The 19,822-nt window shown below is 35.8% G+C and overlaps 1 protein-coding gene across 10 annotated transcripts in view; it reads right to left on the reverse strand.

The window, feature by feature from the left end:
• LOC149805219 (uncharacterized) overlaps positions 1 to 19,822 on the reverse strand; it is a 139,959-nt gene that overhangs the window by 20,229 nt on the left and 99,908 nt on the right. For 4 of the 10 annotated variants that reach the window (XR_016418315.1, XM_089948516.1, XM_089948503.1 and 1 more), the window contains one exon: positions 16,575 to 16,675. Coding sequence is in view for 7 of the 10 variants with exons in the window: in XM_089948516.1 (XP_089804642.1) it covers positions 16,575 to 16,675 (101 nt within the window). In the remaining 3 variants the exon portion in view is untranslated. Of the gene's footprint in view, positions 1 to 13,389; positions 16,676 to 19,822 lie in introns of those variants that run through there. The other 6 variants (XR_016418307.1, XM_089948544.1, XM_089948522.1 and 3 more) reach the window with 4 other exon arrangements.

The following is a 19,822-nucleotide window of genomic DNA, read 5'->3' on the forward strand; positions in this document are numbered from 1 at the left end:
GGTATGAAAAAGTAAATAAATAATAATTACAGCTCGGAATCTAATATTAATCTGACAGAAACCATCGTTCTCCTTCAATCCGAGTGTGCATAATTAGACTTCGGTTTTATGACACTAAACATTTAATGAGGATTTAGGCCTGAGATTGACAAGTAGAAAGGTCGTGAAAGTCATCAGAGAAAGGAAAACTTATCCGTCTAGAAACTTTACTTTCTAGAAGATTTAAAAAATAACAAGAAATTATGGCCCACTATATTCATTTTGTCTGATATAAAGATTTTCATTAGGCCCAAAATATTAAACTGAGAAAAACAAACTAGCTTATCAATTTTCCATATCTTTGGAAGATCCGGGTCTTGAATATTTGTTAATACATATTTCGATACCAGTTTTAACATTGACGAGACCTCGCTCCACAGATACACTGTAATAGTTTGAACCATCAACTCAGAACATGCATAATTTAAGGGTTATTATTTATTGTTAAGATTAAAATGGCACTGTGTACTGTATAGAAAAAGAAAGAAATGAATGAACATGTTTGTTAGTACTGGCCCTACTACTAGCTGATTATATATTTGTCAATAAAAAATAATCGTGACACTTGTGTACGATCTACTAATGTGTGTGTGTGTGTGTGTGTGTGTGTGTGTGTGTGTGTGTTTAATACGTACGCTGTATCAATGACATACCACGAGATGTATACATTTTTTCATTAAAAGGAAATGTTGATTGCCGAGTTTCCTTTGAATGAAAAATTTATACAAAGAGTCGTATATCATTGATACTATACGTACTGTACATATATTTTATTTATATCGCATACAAATACATATATTTGCCCTTTGAGCGGATTTAAGATTAACTCCTCACATCCCCAGAGTGTGTCCGCTACAAAATGTAGTTCTATGCGTTTTGTGGCTATTCATAATCACCTTTGTCTATTGATAAGTTCATTGTTTTATTGTTTAGTTTCTATTTTTACTCACACTGATCAAATCATTATAATACACACTTATCAATTAAACATGAAAGATGGTTTTAATGATAAAAATAGAGCACTACAAAGACTTGGTTACCTATGCCATTCATTTGAACGCTTTGTCATTCACGTCCCAACGCATGGAAATTAATGTGGAATAGAAACAAAGCGAAATGAACCAACAATAAATAATTAAACTATTTTAATATATTTACAGTTGATCTAAGTCATGAGAGAGAGAGAGAGAGAGAGAGAGAGAGGTGGCTTTCGACATTTTCATTATAGTATGTTTAAGAAACAGCAACAACAACAAAACATTGCATACATCACATCGTGTGTACCACGTAACCGAGACATTTACCGTATTATTTCGTCATGTTTTGCAACTATGTATCATAGATAAACACTGTAAATTCCAAGGAAAGTGCACGCTTATCGTTACGACGAACCATATTCTTGTAGCCTTGTAGGTTACTTGGTGTAATTAATATTTCAAGGTTTTAATCCAGCCCAAATTCCTTTTCTCTCTCACTCCACATTTCTGAGTAGTTTGTTCTTTATGCATGAGAGGGGAGAGTGGAACAGAAAGCAGAAAGGCTTGTGATAAAAATGTGTATCATATTAAATTCATTAAGAAAACGAAGATTATTAATGCCCTTTTTGTCGTTATTTTCGTACGTCATTAATGATTTATGTGTGGAAATTGATCATTAATCTAGAAACAACTGCAGATGGTCAGAAGAAAGTTGATATATGTGTATCATTGCGCCATGGGCGGATCGAAACTTGATATACCAATCGTATTGGTATATCAAATTGCTCTATACTAACACTTTAAACGATGCCCTGTTATTTTTAATGTATGTGATATATATATATATATATATATATATATATATATATATATATATATATATATATATATATATATATATATATATATATATATATATATATATATATATATATATATATATATATATATATGACTGCCAGTTTCAGTAAGTTTGAAGAATTTGTAAAGGTTGATAGTATAAAAGTTAAAAGCTTAAAATACTTTTGTTGCCAACATTCGAGTGCAGGCATGTTTCATTCTGTCAACTGATCATTCAATATTCCTGTTTTAGAAGAAATATTAAAGATGTATATTAAAAAGAAATTTCATTTATATGGGGATTGACAAGGTTGATTAAAGTTCATCATGGGGGAGATAAATATAGATGGAAATGAAAACAACACTACTCTTGGTAAAAGTTAAACGCCTGACGCAGAGCAGTAGGTATCATTTGCAAATTGTGTTCTCAGTTATGCTATGTTTTAGTTCTGCAGAATGTTTCTCCAGAAATAATCGACATTCTACTTCGCATCTTTCAAGAAGACCCTATTTGTTCTCAGCTTTGGTTAGTTTGCCGAGCCTAAGGCTGTGACAAGGTTAATGCTCCAGTCTTGTTAATTGCCTGCACGCTTCTTTTCTCTCTTCGCCTTACTGGTTTGAGTCCAAAAAATATCAACGTATGAAGCAAACTAACATGTATGTTATAGATTACTTTTAAAATTGTATTAATTTGTAGTCAGTCATGTAGACATTTACAAGAAATAAATATGAATATTTGAAATATATAGAAGTACACTTAGTTAGCGTGTCTTCCATGTAGTCTGGGGCAAGGATTTGAAAGCAAGTTATATTGAACAACCATAGCTTGAACCATTGCTATCAGGAATCGGGCACTAAACATCGTTGAAGAGTAAGTCTATACAGTCGAAGAAATACGTATAAAGATAAAGTTGAGGATAATGACATTAATGTTATGAAATTTCTGTGTTCCCTTACATAAAGAAGATAGAGGACTGCTTAAGTCATAAGATAATTACATTTTTAATATTAACGATTTGCCCAAAGTAACTATTACAGATTTAAAACTATGGGGGAGGGGCACCGAAAATTTTTTGTCACATTCGGAATCATTGCAATATGGCCATCTTGATCGAATTTTACAATAGGTTTGCCCATATTTATGTTTACGTTTTTACAAATAATTTCGCATCGTCATTTTGGATTATATACAAATTTTAACACATGTACTGTATTACATCCAACATTTGTACGTACCACGTACCAACACGTGTTCGGTATTAAATCCAATGTTTGTACCCACAGGTGTACTATATTATATCCAACATTTGTATTGTATCGCGTACCAACACGTGTACTGTATTACATCCAACATTTGTACATGACACGTACCAACACGTGTACTGTGTTACATCCAATATTTGCACTGTATCAGGTACCAACACGCGTACTGTTTTACATGCTTGCAAGTGTGTGTGTGTGTGTGTGTGTGTGTGTGTGTGTGTGTGTGTGTGTGTGTGATTTGGATTTTCAACGTAACTTTAACAAGTTTTCAGTCATATCGCTACGATGTCTGCAATGTGGCAGTTTATAGTGATGACTAGCAATGGGGCATCATGCCGCAGACATGTAGCATGATGTCCCACCCAGTCACATTATCCTGACACCATGCCGACCAGTCCTAACACTAACCTCTTAATGCTGTGCGCCAAGCGAGGCAACTGTTAGTACCATTTCTGTAAGTCTTTGGTATGCCGGGGATAGAACCTACGACCTCCCGCATCCGAGGCGGTCGCTCTAACCACTAGGCCACCGGAGCGGTACATGCTCGCAAATAATCCCTGTACAATTAACACAAATGAAATGGAACTAAAGCCTACAGAAAGTAAGCGCATTAATTTTCCATTAGCACTTACCTCCTGACATTCCAAGATTGTAGTAGTATTAGTAGTTGTTGTTGATGATGTTGTTATTGTTGTCGCTGTTGTTGTATCATCATCATCATCATCGCTACATCTCTCGTTGTCGAAACGTTTCAGGGATATGTGATACATAGTTCATCTCTAAGGTTCTATCACAACTTGAAACTGGGTCAGTGACAATATCATGATTTACGTTTTGTGATCTTTAGGAGCTAGGCTAAGGGCGATAGAAAATGTGGTCTTATCACTAGGAGCTAGGCTAGGGGCGATTGAAAATGTGATTTTATCCCTATGAACTTGTCTAGAGGTGATAGAAAATGTTGTTGTTCTTGTTGTTATGAATTTACGCCATTTTTAGAGCATGGTTATGGAGGGGGATTACCGCCATAATTCTATACATGTATTTTCTAAACTTTCTTGATGCAATATTGTAAATGGCTGCTTGCAAGTGCTACTTACATTATTATATCCATGAATATTGTATTCTTCGTTGATGCAAATTGTACGTGGCAGTTTGCAAGTGCTACTTTCCTTCTGCATTATTGTCAATGGCTGCTTACAAGTGCTACATTCAGAATTCTATTCATGAACTTTCTATTCTTCATTTATGCAAGTTGTAAATGGCTGCTTGAAAGTGCCTAGATTTACTTTCCTCAAATATTTCCGCTGACCCTTCCCATCCCATTTTTATTTGGACATTTTGTGGGTGCAATTTACCGCTACTGCACGGTGGCAGAATAGGGTAGCCACTTACAAGCAAGGTTTAAGATCCTAATTTGTTTGTATATTCTCATTCACAATGTTATCAATTTAAAGCATGTTTATTATTTTAATGTGCAGTGCAAATTTTGTTTTTTGTATCAGTAAAGACCTCATAAAGTTTGAGCAAACTGCAGATAACTGTACATCAAGACCATGCTTTGTCTTTTCTTGTTTATGCACGAGAGAGAGAGAGAGAGAGAGAGTAGATTACAGAGATGAAAATTCTGCATAGTCAGCAAGTATTGTCACTAGTTGCCTGTGACAAGTATCTCATATCTCCAATTTCATTTTAAATCTCCAATTCCAATACAACAGCAAGAGGCAAATGACTTGAAACAAGGACATCACAGACAATGTATATACTGTAGCATAGGTATATGCTACAAAAATATAAACTTATTTCAATATATAACAGTATGAAATATATTTTCTATATCTACACATAAAGAACATTTCCATACAATTATGAGATGCTTTATTTCCACAGATATAAAACTGGAAACTACATTTTTTTATATTATTTAAAATCGTACTCATCCATATATGAAGCGATATTTATAGTACAGATAAGATGATTGATTGTAAGGTATTTCACTGATGAAACATCAGACTCCTTTGGTAGCAATTATAAAAATATATTGAATACAAATAACATTGATACCACACCAGTAACCAGCTCAATTTGTTTTTTAAAAATTATTACTGCTACAATAGAGTATCAAAATTGATACATTTGCAAACGAACTTAATGTAAAAGTTAACATGATTAATACAAAAGCTTTACATGTATCTATGTACATGTAGATATGATTGTTTTCTGTTAAAAGAGTAGGCCCCCCCACCATAAGTTTTTTTAAAAAAACGTTTAAAGTTTTTAAGGACATCACCCACCCACCCCCATAAACATCATTTGTCTGTGATCTTGTCATTGTTTTATCCTGTTTAAAATATAACTTGATATTGCCATAACACAAAAAAATAGCAATATAATACAATTATGCAATAAAGCCAAATAAATAAATGAAAACTATATGCATTCCTGTGTTTCACTTTTCATAGGAAATGTTAGAGAAAAATAAATATTTAATGTAAACCGGCATTCATTAAAATAATATTGTATAGATGAATTAGTCTAAAACAAAAAATATCATACAGGTATGCAATTATAAGGAACAAATACCTGGATTGTCTTGTTACATTGTTCTTATATATTCATTTGCCAATCCCTTTTGTTTTTCACTTTCACATGAATAAAACATGAATAAAGACAAGCTTTTCGCACAATTTGGCTTTTGGATTAAGCATACACTCATAATTGTAAATTCTGATGAATTAAAACTGTAACTTCTGGATTGGCCGAGATATATTTCCTTTTGTATACCACACACATTTGTAAATTATGCCTCAAGAACAGTCAGGTTATATTCCCTAGTGACAGTTTTAAGAATTAAACCCAAATAACGTTCCGTTACTGGATATGTATTCAATATATACACTGTACACAAATGCTCACACTTTGGAGAATTTGCTTTTTGCGGGCAATAAAATAAGTTGTTTGTACTTGCTATGAGCAAAAAATCATGAAAAGGATTATATTTTATTTGCTAATTTGTTATTTCGGATGTTTTGACCTTCAAAAAACTATTATATTTATGAACCTGAGATGAAATTTAAAATTTGGCCTGTTATTCCTAATATATGTGCCCTGGAACAATGGATAAGGCAAATTCAATAATTTTAATGACTTAATCACTGAGAGAGAGAGAGAGAGAGAGAGAGAGAGAGAGAGAGAGAGAGAGAGAGAGAGAGAGAGAGAGAGATTCATCAGTAAATTAGTTTCTTCACAGAATAATAGAAACCACTAGCCAATTTGTAACTGCAGTTGTAAGATGTATGAGCAGAAAGTAACAACCACTTTATTAGCATGTTTGACATTTTAATGTGAGTTATAGGCTCCCAAGTAATATTCCTCAGAGAAGACACAAGACTGCATTTCAGAAATTGAAGCCACACAAGTACCAGTTTGTTACTTTGTGAAAAATGGGGTTATTATGAGAAAGTGGAGACCACCTGATGTACCTGCTGGTGATGAGTGGTCATTGAGCAATCAAAATGTCATTCCTAAGTCTATACAGGAAATTCATAGTCTAGCCCATACAACTCCATAAAGCTGGTCATTTTGGTGTCAGTAAGACGTGTCACAAGATCTCGAATAATTTTTATTTGCCAAAAATTAAAAGTGATGTATATAAGTACCATAGATCTTGCCACACTTGTCAAATGGTAGGAAATCCCAATCAGAAGATATCAAAGGCAGATCTGCAACCTACTCCTGCATTTGACCATTTGACAAGCCAATTAGCAGAAAAATGGTAGACTGTCGGTTCCTTAACCAATACAAAGTCAAGCAACCAATATGTGTTGACCATAATGTGCGCGTCCTCAAGATTTCCATAGTCTATTCCTTTGAAGAATATTAAAGCAAAAACTGTTCTAAAAGTTTAGGCAATGCTTTTAACAGTTGTTTGCAACCCCAAATCTGTCCAGCAATTTTGTGTTTGATTATATCCAACAACTTATGCATGAATTAGACATCCAACAGTTTAGAGTCATGGGGCTAGCACACGACTGTCCGAAAACACTCTCACCTACCCATGATACATGTATACAGTTATAATGAATCAAACCTTAAGACAGTGATCAGTAAAATTCTATAAATTGTATAATTATCGAGTAAGTTAAGATCAGGAGAGATTTTTCCCCATGTTGGTAATTATCACCAAATGAAAGACCCCATGACTACCCTAAAACAGCAAAAGAATGTCCCAAAAGACCCTCAACTACCCAGAATACGTCAGCAATTAAACAGAATAAAACTAAATATAAAGAATGTGATCATTAAAATTCTACCCTGTAATAATTATCGCGTAAGATCAGTAGAGTTTTTCCTCTTGTTGTTACTTGCTGAAGGAAAGACCCTACGACTGTCCAAAAACACATCATCGATCCAGGATACATGTATACAGTTACAATAACTTAATGAAATTCATCATAGATAATTCACTAAACTACTTTAATATTTCAAGAAGCAGCACACTTAATAAGTCGGAATCATGCGTCACTATGCTCATATTTCAAAAGTTATTTTAAAGTTTTGTTTTGAATCTTTAATGTGACAAAGAGTAGCTGAATAACTAGAACCTAAGGGTGCTATATTTATATTTTTTAAATTCTTGAACCAATTTATTATTTTTAATTTGTTTGATAATGCTAAGAATTACAATAAGTACAAGTCAAATCTCCTGTAACATTTCGTATTTTGTCTCTGATTATTTCCACTTTTACTTCTAATCGCAAGTAAACATTTTTATAATGATACGACGAGGATTTTCCACAATTTGATAATTTCGACTTTTGCGACAAAATATGTTCCAAACTAAAGATTGTGATAAGAATAAGAAACCTTTAGGAATGCTTAATTTTTTTAAATATCATTTTTGCATTTAATTTTTTTTATGTGTTATTGATGTTATTCTGAAGTATATTATTTTCGACGGTGCTTATGTACAATAGTATCACAGGAAAAGATGTCTGTGAGGTGGGTCAAAATGGGGGACGTACAATAAGATCCTTACAGCTAGGGATCGTCTGATGAAAGTTCGTTAAGAAAAGTACGAGGGAGTATATCATTGTCATTTATGATCCTTACTTTGCTAAAATAACTAATGTTTCCAAAGTAATGAGAGATATCAATAAGAAGTAGATTTCTTAAACGGTGAAAGTAAATACTTAAGTGCGTCAAAACTGGGGTTGAATAAGATGGACCACCCTGCTGTAGTGTATGCGTTTTCGAGAAAGCATATGGCTTTAGAGAACAATTAAAACTTCGTTACTAAAGAAGACCTTACAGAAAGGGACTGAAAGAGTTGCAATGTTCATCGACACAAAATGAACGCCGTAAAGCTCTGTGTAGAGCAATAATTATTTCTGATGACGGAACAGCTTTAGAAATTTAGAGCGCCGTCTGTTGTCATAATGCCATGCTAATCTCTTGTATGCCATTATGACAACAGATGAAGACATGAGTTGGACAACAAAGACTATACTGATAAAACTTAGTATTTACAGTGTTGCAAGGCCAAATTTGTATGAAAATAGCAGTTGGAATGATGTAATTGTAATATGGCAAGTTTATAAACAGAATTTACAAAACTTGTAATAACTGACATAGCGTTTGCCATACGACAAACTACAGAATCAGTTCAGCGGTTGGCAAATTGCAAGATACAGTGACGCAGAAGGAAAGCGGATATAAGCACTTGCAAGCAGCCATTTACAGCTTGCATCAATGAAGAATAGAAAATTCATGACTAAAATTATGAATGTCGCACTTGCAAGCAGCCATTGACAATAATGCAGAAGGAAAGCAGCACTTGCATCAATGAAGAATACAATGTACATGGATAGAATTATGAAAGTAGCACTCGCAAGCGGATATTTACAATAATGCATCAAGGAAGATTAGAAAATACACGCAAAGAATTATGGTGGTGATCTCCATACATGATAGGCTATACATGGGCGGCCAGTATAACTGGTGGAGGAAGAATCCGGATAAACCCCGGTAAGAAACACCGACACAAGCGCCGCTACTGACAAATTTCTCAAATACCCACACTGGCCGAGCCAGAGACTCGAACCCCGGCGGACAGAGGTGAGATAGCAGTGATTGGTAACGGCGAGCACTTTAGACCACTTAGCCCCCCCCCCCTCGTGGCCACTATAGAAAATATGATATTGTCCCTTGACCTGCGCAAGGGGGCGATATAAAATATGATCTTATCACTTGATCTAGGCTAGGGGGAGATATAAAATATGATCTTATCTCTTGATCTAACCTAGGGGCGATGAAAGCAATAGTGACCTACCTGTAAATATTTGAGATTCTCATTCCATGACTGTCAATATTTAAAATCCCATTCCATAATTGGCACTATTTGAAATCCCATTCCATAACTGTAAATATTTGAAATCCCGTTCTATAACTGTCAGTATTTGAAATCCCATTCCATAACTGTCAATATTTGAGATCCCCATTCCATAATAACGTACCAAGTTGCAGAGCATTAATTACATTAAATAAAAGTATAGCTGCTGTATTTGCCTCAAGAAAAGAGCATAACCAGCAAACATGACAAAAATAAGCCACACATTTGGGATGGGATGGTGGTGGAAGTAGATGGTGTGTCGTCTGGACTAAGGCCATGGGTCATATCTTAAAAAACTATTTAGATATACACCGTTCTTCCCCACTTGCAATTGCATAACAAAGGATTAGTATTAAAGTTGCTGGCGGGGGGTTAGCCTTTGGGGGAGGTGGGAGTTCCCTCGCCTGTGTACTTACCCCTAGGCCATGACTTGAAAAATAACTGGAGTTCCACCCTACAAGCACACAATGGAAGTACAAGGAATGCAAAGATGTATTCGTATTTGTGTGTGAGCAGTGTTTTCGTTTTTAAATTCTCTCATCCTTGGCTCTTAACTGTTGCTTTGTTTGTAGGAAACCATTTACATATCCAACAAAGACTTACATAAATGGTACTCACAGCTGCCTCGCGTGGCGCTCAACATTAAGAGGTTGGTGTTAGAACTGGTCAGCCTCATGTCAGGATAATGTGACTGGGTGGGACACGATTATACGTATCTGCGGCATGATGTCCCAGTGCTAGTCGTCACTATAAACTGTCTCACTGTAGACATCATAGCGATATGACTAAAGTTGTTCAAGTAAGAAACTGAATTACACACACACACACACATCCAGCATATAAGAATGCATACGGTTATTGAGGTAAAATATGTAAAGGACATTAAAGGATGAAGCACATATCACCAAATAGAATCGCTTATACTCATGGAATTTAGGAAGTTGCTTGGATGACTATGTGTAATGATAATAAATACAAAAGCACCTGTTATACTGAATCAATAAGTATCGTACATTATTAACACACTCTGCAAAGGCAACAGCGGGTGATTGCCAAGGATGCGCTCAAACCTTAAATGAAAGTTTTCAAAAAATAAATAAAGCAAACCAAAAATATTTGTTAAACAATGATACAGGACAAGCGATTTGGATTCACCATACTACACTCCTAAAATTATGATGGGTGTAATTCATTGATACATACATGTGTGCTTTAGTCAATTCTTCTGTACCTGTCCAGTTAATGGATAACTATGCGAAATCTGACTTCATATTCAGTGACATCTTAGCAACTGACATTCCAGCCTGCCATAGTATCCACGCCACTTTGTAGCACGGGCTTGACTTCATCAGTGACTCCTGAATGTTACACTGTATTGTTTGGTTTAAATGGGTGACAACTACTCCATCAGAAGTAATCGAATGTCAGTACACTCTGTGCAATGTTGTAAATTATCTTAATTCCCACAATTTCCATTTCTTACCATACTTATACCACCAAGACAATTTCACCATCCCCTGCTTTCAAAACATTATTGGTTTATTTCCAGATAATGTCAATGTCATTTATTATATGAACACTTTTTCATATTTAGTCCCTCTATATCTATGAAACACTAAAGTATAATTAAATCTATGACGAGTGGCACTACTTTTATATTATCCATTAAAACACTTAAACAGTTAGCGTCTCGCAGTACGAGATTGGCCAATGTCAATCAGGTGCTTTGGTTCTGGGGCAACTAATACAGGCTAATGATTGAAACAACGACAGACAATCAAGAAAACCTGGACCCCATTTAATGGTAGTGTGCAACGTATAGTACAATTGGGGTGTTTGGGGTCACAGGGAGAGGTAGTACTTCTGATGGTTGGAACCTGTCGTGCCTTCCCAAGGGTAGTTCATTCACACTGGTCCTCCCCTGATTCTCAACTCTCACCTGTGGCTCCTAGTAACTCTTTTCATGCGACAGTGGCCACACACCGGGAAACCGCTTCGACGGGCGGGTTAAACAAGGTGAGGGTAGAAGGTAGGCCAGGAGCCTTCCGCTGATTTTAGGGGCTTGCTCAACCCAGCATACAAAGGCTGCTCCTACTGACTGAGTGGATGAAATCAATCAGAAGATCCAACGGCAAGGAAGGCGGTTCAGCAATGCACTGTGGAGTGCAGTGGGAACGTGGGTCCACAAAAGAAGACCTGGCTATCCACTGCAGCCAAAGATGTTTACGCATAAACAAAGCAAACTCATTCTCGGTACATGGAACGTACGCATACTCATGGAAGAAGAAGATACACCCAGGCCTAAGAGAAGAACAGCCCTTGTAGCCAGAGAACTGGGCCGATACAAGATTTATATTGTCACTCTTAGTGAGACATGTCTAGCCGATGTCGGATCTGTCTGCGAACCCGAAGGTGGCTACACCTTCTTCTGGAAGGAGAAAACAGAAGATGAACACAGAATCCACGGAGTCGGTTTTTAAATTCCTACTGTGATTTTGCGTCAATTCTCATCGGTTATTACACATGTGAACTAACGATTATGCAACTCCGCATTCCCCTCTCTAAACCCTGGTATATCACCATCATTAGTTCGTATGCCCACACGTTGGCCAGCAGCGAAGAAGACAAGGATGCATTCTACGAAAGCCTCGATTCCCTCGTAAAAGTTACCCCAGCTTTCGACAAACTCCTCGTACTTGGCGATTTTAACGCCCGAGTGGGCCACGACTACGAAAGCTGGAAGGGAGTATTGCGACAGCATGGAATCGGAAAAATGAACACGAATGGACTGCTTCTACTGTCGATATGTGCAGAGAATAATCTGATTATCTCGAACACACTCTTCGGTCAGAAGAACAAGTATAAAGGAACTTGGAGGCATCCTAGATCCAAACAATGGCATCTGGTCGACTATATCATCGTCCGTAACATAGATGTCCGCGATGTATGGACAACAAACGCCTTGAGGGGAGCCGATTTGTCAGGGCTATCCTTTTTCTCAACATGGTCCTGACACAGCTCAAAAAGACTCGCATCAAGTTCAACACTGCAACAAGTTGAACCATCCGCAGGTGAGAGAGAAATATCAAGTTCACATTGAAAACCTACTGACTGCACACGGACCTCTGACTTGTGACCAAACCTCAACTTGGAACCAGCTCAAGGACATGCTGAGTGAGTCTGCGAAGGTCATCCTATGACCTAAAAGAAAAATCCACCGAGACTGGTTTGACGAAAATAACGAAGTGATAAGCATCCGACATCAACAAAAGTGAGAGGTCTATATATAATGGTATAACGATATTAACTCATTCTCAAAACTTGATCGCTTCAAATACATACGGAGCAAAGCCCAGAGAGAACTCCGCATTATGCAAAATAGATGGTGGGACAGCATTATGCAGACACTAGCAACTCAAAAGAGTTTTTCAGGTCCCTGAATAATGTATATGGACCGTCGAAAGCCTGCAGTACGCTGATAATCTCTTCTGACGAGACCACTCTGCTCAAGAACAAAGAGAGTATCACCAAAAGGTGGAAGGAACATTTTTCCAGCATACTGAATATGCCCGCAACCGTAGACTCTGCAGCGTTAGACGCAGTTGTACCGAAGCGGATGAAATTCCTATTGAACACTACAAAGCAGCTGGCCCCAAAGGTACTTGAGGCACTGCACACCATCCTGATCAACACTTGGGAGGTGGAGTCCATGTCACAGTAGTTCAAAGACGCAATGATTGTCACCTTATACGAAAACAAAGGGAACAAAGATGACTGCGTAAACTATCGAGGCATATCACTCCTGTCGATTGCAGGTAAGATTATGGCTGTCACAAGATGAAGCCGGGTTGGGACTGGATTAGTGAAGACACCGAAAGCAACTGCGTTAATAAGATGTTTATTTATAAATGCAAATTAAAGATGAACAATCTGATCTGACACTATTATAAACAAACAGATTAGGAAATTTATAAAGTTTCTAACATGGAACTATCAACAACAAGTAACTCAACGAGAAAACTCAAAGATGAATTTAACGAATAGAATTTTAACAAACGTGAATAACGTCCTTTCACCGATCAACAAATAAAATTATATGATCAACACCACAATATAAACAAGGTCTTATTAAACACCAAGAGTGACCAAAGCATGTGATTTATGCACTTATCAATATAATACTCATTTATTCATCAATCTATCAACTCATTAATTCATCAAGTGATATTGGAATATGTATGAATTTATGAATCTATCGTTCATATAACGATATTGAAATGGGAATGCATGAAATTATGAATCTATCGCACATATAGCGATATCGAAATGTGAATGCATATAATTTTGCTCAGATAGCAATAGTGAAAATAACACTAACATTGAACACGTAATATATATATATATATATATATATATATATATATATATATATATATATATATATATATATATATATATATATATATATATATATATATATATATATATATATATATATATATATATATATATATATATATATATAACTATTGTGGCGCCCATTTCACGTCCAAGATGTATCTCCGGTTCCACCCGTTCTAGTTAATGGCCAAAGAACCCCCACGCATGGTCCACCCCTCCCTGTCTGTTGAAGGATCCGTCGAGAGCCCTCACATTCAACACAGACCCGATGGTCGCGAAGCCTTGGTCCCTCGCATTGAGAACACCAGTACACTCTTCCGAACCAACGTCACCAGAAACAGCGTACACGACACAAGAAACCACACAGAGTTCTGTGACTCCACATCACCAAACCATATATAAGGCAGCTAAAAGTATAACAACTAAACCGTGCAGTACATATGACACGGTTAAGTACTTCTGCATTGATATATGTTGCGCATGCGCGTACATAAATTCGTTACCCATTACATTAATTGTTCAATGCATGCAGCGTATAATTAAATTAAATCTGTCCGTTCAGTTACAACAAATAGCTAACTTGAACAACACTATAGCATTTCTAATATCATGGCGTTGTATAACCTAGGTATTGACTCTCTGTAGAATTTAGAATAAATTCTAAAACATCTAATATATGAAACAATTCTGTCATAAAACGAATAGTGATAAAGAATACAATCTTAAATTTCAATACCTGTACAGCTGAAGATTTGCTCCCGTAAAGAGGTAAGGCCTGACAAGACTCGTCGTTGTGTAATTTGTTTATAGAGAATTTGCTCTACATGTATACTAGCTGAGATTTGCGCAGCTAGGTACGTAGGTTTTCACTGCAGGCAATTTGCACATGCAGTATGGGTTGAGTTGCGCTCAGTTTTTCCAAATAACTATTTGGAGTTATTTCAAATTACTTGGATTGGAATTATTTCAAATTATTTGGATTCAAAAGGATTAATTATGTTATTTTCCCATGTGAGATTCTTAATCAAAGACAGTTCTTATAAGAAATTTATTTTGATTTCCAAAATCGGAGTGATAATTCTTGCTTCTACAAGTAACTGCAGACTTCAACACTACATATTGCAGCATACGTCATCGTCTTCCATCTTGGATTCTTTGTCGGGATTTGAACTTGAAATCAGAAGAATATTTTGTTATTAGGACAACTAAAAATTTATTCTTGGATTATTTTTGGATTTTATTCTTAAAACTGTTAGTTCATATTTATTTTTATATTTTACTTTTACAAAACATTCCAGGGAAATAAATTATTGCATTTTTTTCAAAGCTTGTTGTTTTCACTCTTTCTTGTGTTACTGTTTATTCGAGCATAAACACGACACTCCATTTAATATATATAACAGCCAAAGAAGTGATTGAGCTGCATTTTCCACTTATTGGAGAGTGGTAATTCAAACACTGCAGGTTGCAGGTATTGTTCCAAAGACACAACAACCCGCCACAAAAACACAACACTGTTTGTGTCGGGTTTATGTGGATTTCTTCATTTCTCGAGCGACATTTTTATTTCGTTTCGTTCTCAAATAAGTACATCCCGCCAATTTTAAACTTTGAAAGATTAGCTAGGTGAAATATTAATGAAACAGTGATATCTACCAACATTGACTAAAGTTCCATAGACCAGGCCCGGCCCTAGGGCATATCATAGGGCCGGTCCTGCCGTAGACATAGCCATAGATCACAAATCCCCAAAACAGAAGAGTCAAAGAACCTCTCTGAAAGACTGCTTTGATCTCAGCCGAAGCATTGTGTATAGAAGAACTGTCCGTTGGTTGCATCTACATGTTCAGTTTATTGGATTTCCTACACTGAGATTAAACGGCAGATTATATATTTTATATCATACAAAATCGCTGCTGAAAGCTCGACAATCATTCCAGTAATACACTACCTACAATCTCTACCACTCACTCAGCTTCACGCTGGTCCAGAAAGTACATATTTTGATTTTGAAAAGATTAAATAGTTCTATACTGGATTGACAACAAGGAGCAAAAATATTAGGAAACGATCCTGAGATTCAAACAAAAGGTAAACTGTTCGAAGGTCCAGGTAGTGAGTGGTTCACGGTAACTGTATTTGGTTCGATTGCAAGTATGGTCCTCGTAGAGCCTTTTTAGTAGAAAACGTATAAATATCCACTGTCTTCTAGTTACATTAAGCTGTAACTTTCACAATAGCCAAAACTACTAGTCTGTATCGCTTTTCCGTTTGTTTCAGGTCCTTGTGCTGCACGAACCCAGTGACTGAAAATTGAAATCCGAATAAAACCCATAATGGAATTGAAATGAGGCGTGAGATAGTCACATAAATCAACACAGGCGAAAGGGTTTCACATAATATTTTCACCAGGCATTATTTGTAGTAAAAACAAATTTCGAAATCAGCAAACTGATCCCCTGACAGCAGTTTCCAGGAAATGGACGAAATATTCGGAATTAAACGAAAAACGTCTTGGAAATTCCCTTTGGTATCCGGTTGCAAACGAGCACGAAAAAAAATATGATGTCACGGTTGCGAACAGTTCTGCCTAGAAGAGCGAGATTAACATCTGAATGTTTTTACTTATTACGAACAAAGCAAAAACAATTAAAAAGAAAACATACCATCTACGCATTCGTGAATTGGGTGGAAGAACAATAAATCTCCTTTATGAAGTAAGCGGAAAAATCCGTGGATTACCATCAGTATTGTATTGGACTTAAATCTGTAATAAAAGAAAAAAGGTAATGATAATGTAATTAATAAACGTTAAAACGGGGGACTACCATGTATCGGACGCACAAGAGTTTGATGTTATCGGTATTTTCACGTGTAACAATGAGGACTTGGACAAACTATCAAAATTTTACCTTGATTTCACAATTGGCCCACTTGTGTACTTGTTAGATCTAATCTATTTTCATAGATACCTGATGGTGATGAGTTTTCACAGTAATATATGTATGATTAATTATGTTATATAATTACGCGACCAAAAAGTTATTAATACAATTCAGCAGAAAAACATGAATCTCAGTGGTCAGCTGCCTATAACTATGCAGTGAAATGTATGGGGTTTCTATGCACGAAAATTAAATAACTACGCAGTGAAATGTATGGACTTTTCTATGCAAGAAAATGAAATAACTATGCAGTGAAATGTATGGAAGTTTCTATGCAAGAAAAGGAAATAGCTATGCAATTAAATGTTTGGACTTTTCTATGCAAAAACATGATATAGCAATGCAGTGAAATTAATAGACTTTTCGATTCAAAACATGATATAGCTCTGAGATGAAATCTGTGAACTTTCCTTCATGAGCGGGTGTGATTTGGATTGTAGCTTTAATAATGTTTCAGTCATATCGCTACGATGTCTGCAATGTGGCAGTTTCTAGTGATGTCTAGCACCGGGACATCATGCCGCAGACATGTAGTATGATGTCCAACCCAGTCACATTATCCTGACACCAGGCCGACCAGTCTAAACACTGACCTCTTAATGCTGAGCGCCTTGTCAGGCAGCTGTTAGTACCATTTTTATAAGGCTTTGGTATGACTCGGCAGGGGCTCGAACTCGTGACCTCCCGCATCCAGGGCGTACGTTCAAACCACTAGGACACCGAAACAGCTATGTAATGAAATATATGACCTTCCTACACCAGTAAATGAAATAACAATGCAATGATATGCATGGCCTTCCCACACAAGTAAATTAAATAACTATGCAGTATACGTATGGCCTTCCTACACAAGCAAAAATGAAATAACAATGCAATGAAAGGTATGGCCTCCCTACACAAGTAAATGAAATAACTATGCAATGATATGTATGGCCTTCCTACACAAGTAATGAAATAACTATGTAATGATATATGTGGCCTTCCTACACAAGTAAATGAAATAACTATGCAATGAAATATATGGCCTCCCTACACAAGTAAATGAAATAACTATGCAATGATATGTATGGCCTTCCTACACAAGTAATGAAATAACTATGTAATGATATATGTGGCCTTCCTACACAAGTAAATGAAATAACTATGCAATGAAATATATGGCCTCCCTGCACAAGTAAATGAAATAACTATGCAATGATATGTATGACCTTCCTACACAAGTAAATGAAATAAATATGCAATGAAATGTATGGCCTTCCTACACAAGTAAATGAAATAAATATGCAATGAAATGTATGGCCTTCCTACACAAGTAAATGAAATAACTATGCAATGAAATGTATGGCCTTCCTACACAAGTAAATGAAATAAATATGCAATGAAATGTATGGCCTTCCTACACAAGTAAATGAAATAAATATGCAATGAAATGTATGGCCTTCCTACACAAGTAAATGAAATAACTATGCAATGAAATGTATGGCCTTCCTACACAAGTAAATGAAATAACTATGCAATGAAATGTATGGCCTTCCTACACAAGTAAATGAAATAAATATGCAATGAAATGTATGGCCTTCCTACACAAGTAAATGAAATAAATATGCAATGAAATGTATGGCCTTCCTACACAAGTAAATGAAATAACTATGCAATGATGTGTATGGCCTTCCTACACAAGTAAATGAAATAACTATGCTATTAAATGGATGGACTTTCCTAAGTAAATGAAATAACTATGCAATGAACTGTATGGACTGACCTATAACAGTAAATAAAATAATTATTAAATGCAATGTATGGACTAAAATGTTTGTTGTGGAAAGTATAATAATAAAATTTGTGGTGAAAAAAATAATTATAGAATGTGTTTAAGAAATAACAAGAAAAATGTAATTTAAATAATACAAAAAAATGAAGAAAGAAAGAAAGAAAAAAATTGCATCAACAAAGTTTTGGTCTATAACTGCAAAATATTTTTGTTGTTTATTATTATAATTGTTGTTTAACAAAGCAAGCATTTGCAAATGAAATTGTACGAACCGGTAGACATTTTAAAAGTGTTTTTAACCACTAGTCTCTCTTTACATCTGATATTTCTCTCAGATACTATAATAGTTTCAAAAGGTTTAACCATAATTTACATAAACTGTTTGAACTAGCTAAAATAAATTGAACATTAGTATGATCTGACGAGATTCATTGCTGAAGGACTCACGGTACTAATTCAGTTCTCATAGTAAACCTGTACAAACACCATGAAATCTAAAAATTCAATAAATGTCTGAGCGCTCATGATAAGACCTATATTTATCAGGAAAGACGAAACCTGGATGTCAGCTTCTGTGTAGAGAAAGGATATGAGCCGCGGCATTTGCTGGACCTTTATGTGTTTGAACCATGTGCTTTCAATTCCGCACCAAAGAGTGAAGTGCTAATTTTAGTAAAGAGTGTTTAAAGACTGTTAATGGACTGAAATTCCATCAATAAAACAATATTTGTATTTTGTATTCAGTTGCAATTAGGATAAGCTCTCAAAAGATTCTTTTTCCTAAAACATAACTTACATTATTAACCAATCCTGGCCAGCCAAACCCATACATACTCAATTGTATCTTCACCCATTTCCAGGCTGGTTCCCATTTTTCCATACAATCAGTACTGTGCGTCCTTTAACAGTATCACACGTTGTAGGACATACAATACTGTATGCAAAAGTGACACAAGTGATAGGCGAACCGAATCGTTCCTTCAAGTAAACGGGTCGTCTCAAAGTATCAGTTTGCTGTATTTATATACACTGTACGACTGTTTCGTGAACATTTTTTGTCTGTTGTAAGGACGTTGACATATCTATATAAAGCGAACCAATACTATTAATGATTATTTTTATTAAAAAAATGCATTCTGCTTGCTATTGTAAAACCAAGGTTTACTGCGCCACTAAAATTAATGACAAAATGGTTTCG

Source organism: Sinohyriopsis cumingii, chromosome 2 (assembly GCF_028554795.1).
Source record: "Sinohyriopsis cumingii isolate HCF-2022 chromosome 2, ASM2855479v2, whole genome shotgun sequence".
In the NCBI taxonomy this organism is placed as follows: domain Eukaryota; kingdom Metazoa; phylum Mollusca; class Bivalvia; order Unionida; family Unionidae; genus Sinohyriopsis; species Sinohyriopsis cumingii.